The following is a 241-nucleotide window of genomic DNA, read 5'->3' on the forward strand; positions in this document are numbered from 1 at the left end:
CATATTTTCTTTAGGTATGCAACCCTAGTAGATCCCTTGATGCCACAAGTCACTGCTTGTCTCCGTGACCCAGATTTGCAAGTTAGGAGGACAACTCTGACCTTACTGATCAACCTGCTGCAAGAGGATTATCTAAAGCTCAAAGGTTCTTTCTTTTATAGGATCTTACAGGTAAAGGAATAAAGGATTAGCAGAGTGTTCCATTTACTAGGCATAAAACCTATTTTGTTTAAAAAAAAAT

At 37.8% G+C, this 241-nt stretch overlaps 1 protein-coding gene across 1 annotated transcript in view; it reads left to right on the forward strand.

The window, feature by feature from the left end:
* The window catches only part of LOC119586319 (condensin-2 complex subunit D3-like), a gene marked incomplete in the record, with an annotated part of 62579 nt that overhangs the window by 18372 nt on the left and 43966 nt on the right, over nt 1-241 (forward strand). Inside the window, 1 exon segment of the mRNA XM_037935030.1 lies at nt 15-171. Coding sequence (XP_037790958.1) covers nt 15-171 — 157 coding nt within the window.

The sequence above is a fragment of the Penaeus monodon genome, chromosome 21, assembly GCF_015228065.2.
Source record: "Penaeus monodon isolate SGIC_2016 chromosome 21, NSTDA_Pmon_1, whole genome shotgun sequence".
NCBI lineage: Eukaryota > Metazoa > Arthropoda > Malacostraca > Decapoda > Penaeidae > Penaeus > Penaeus monodon.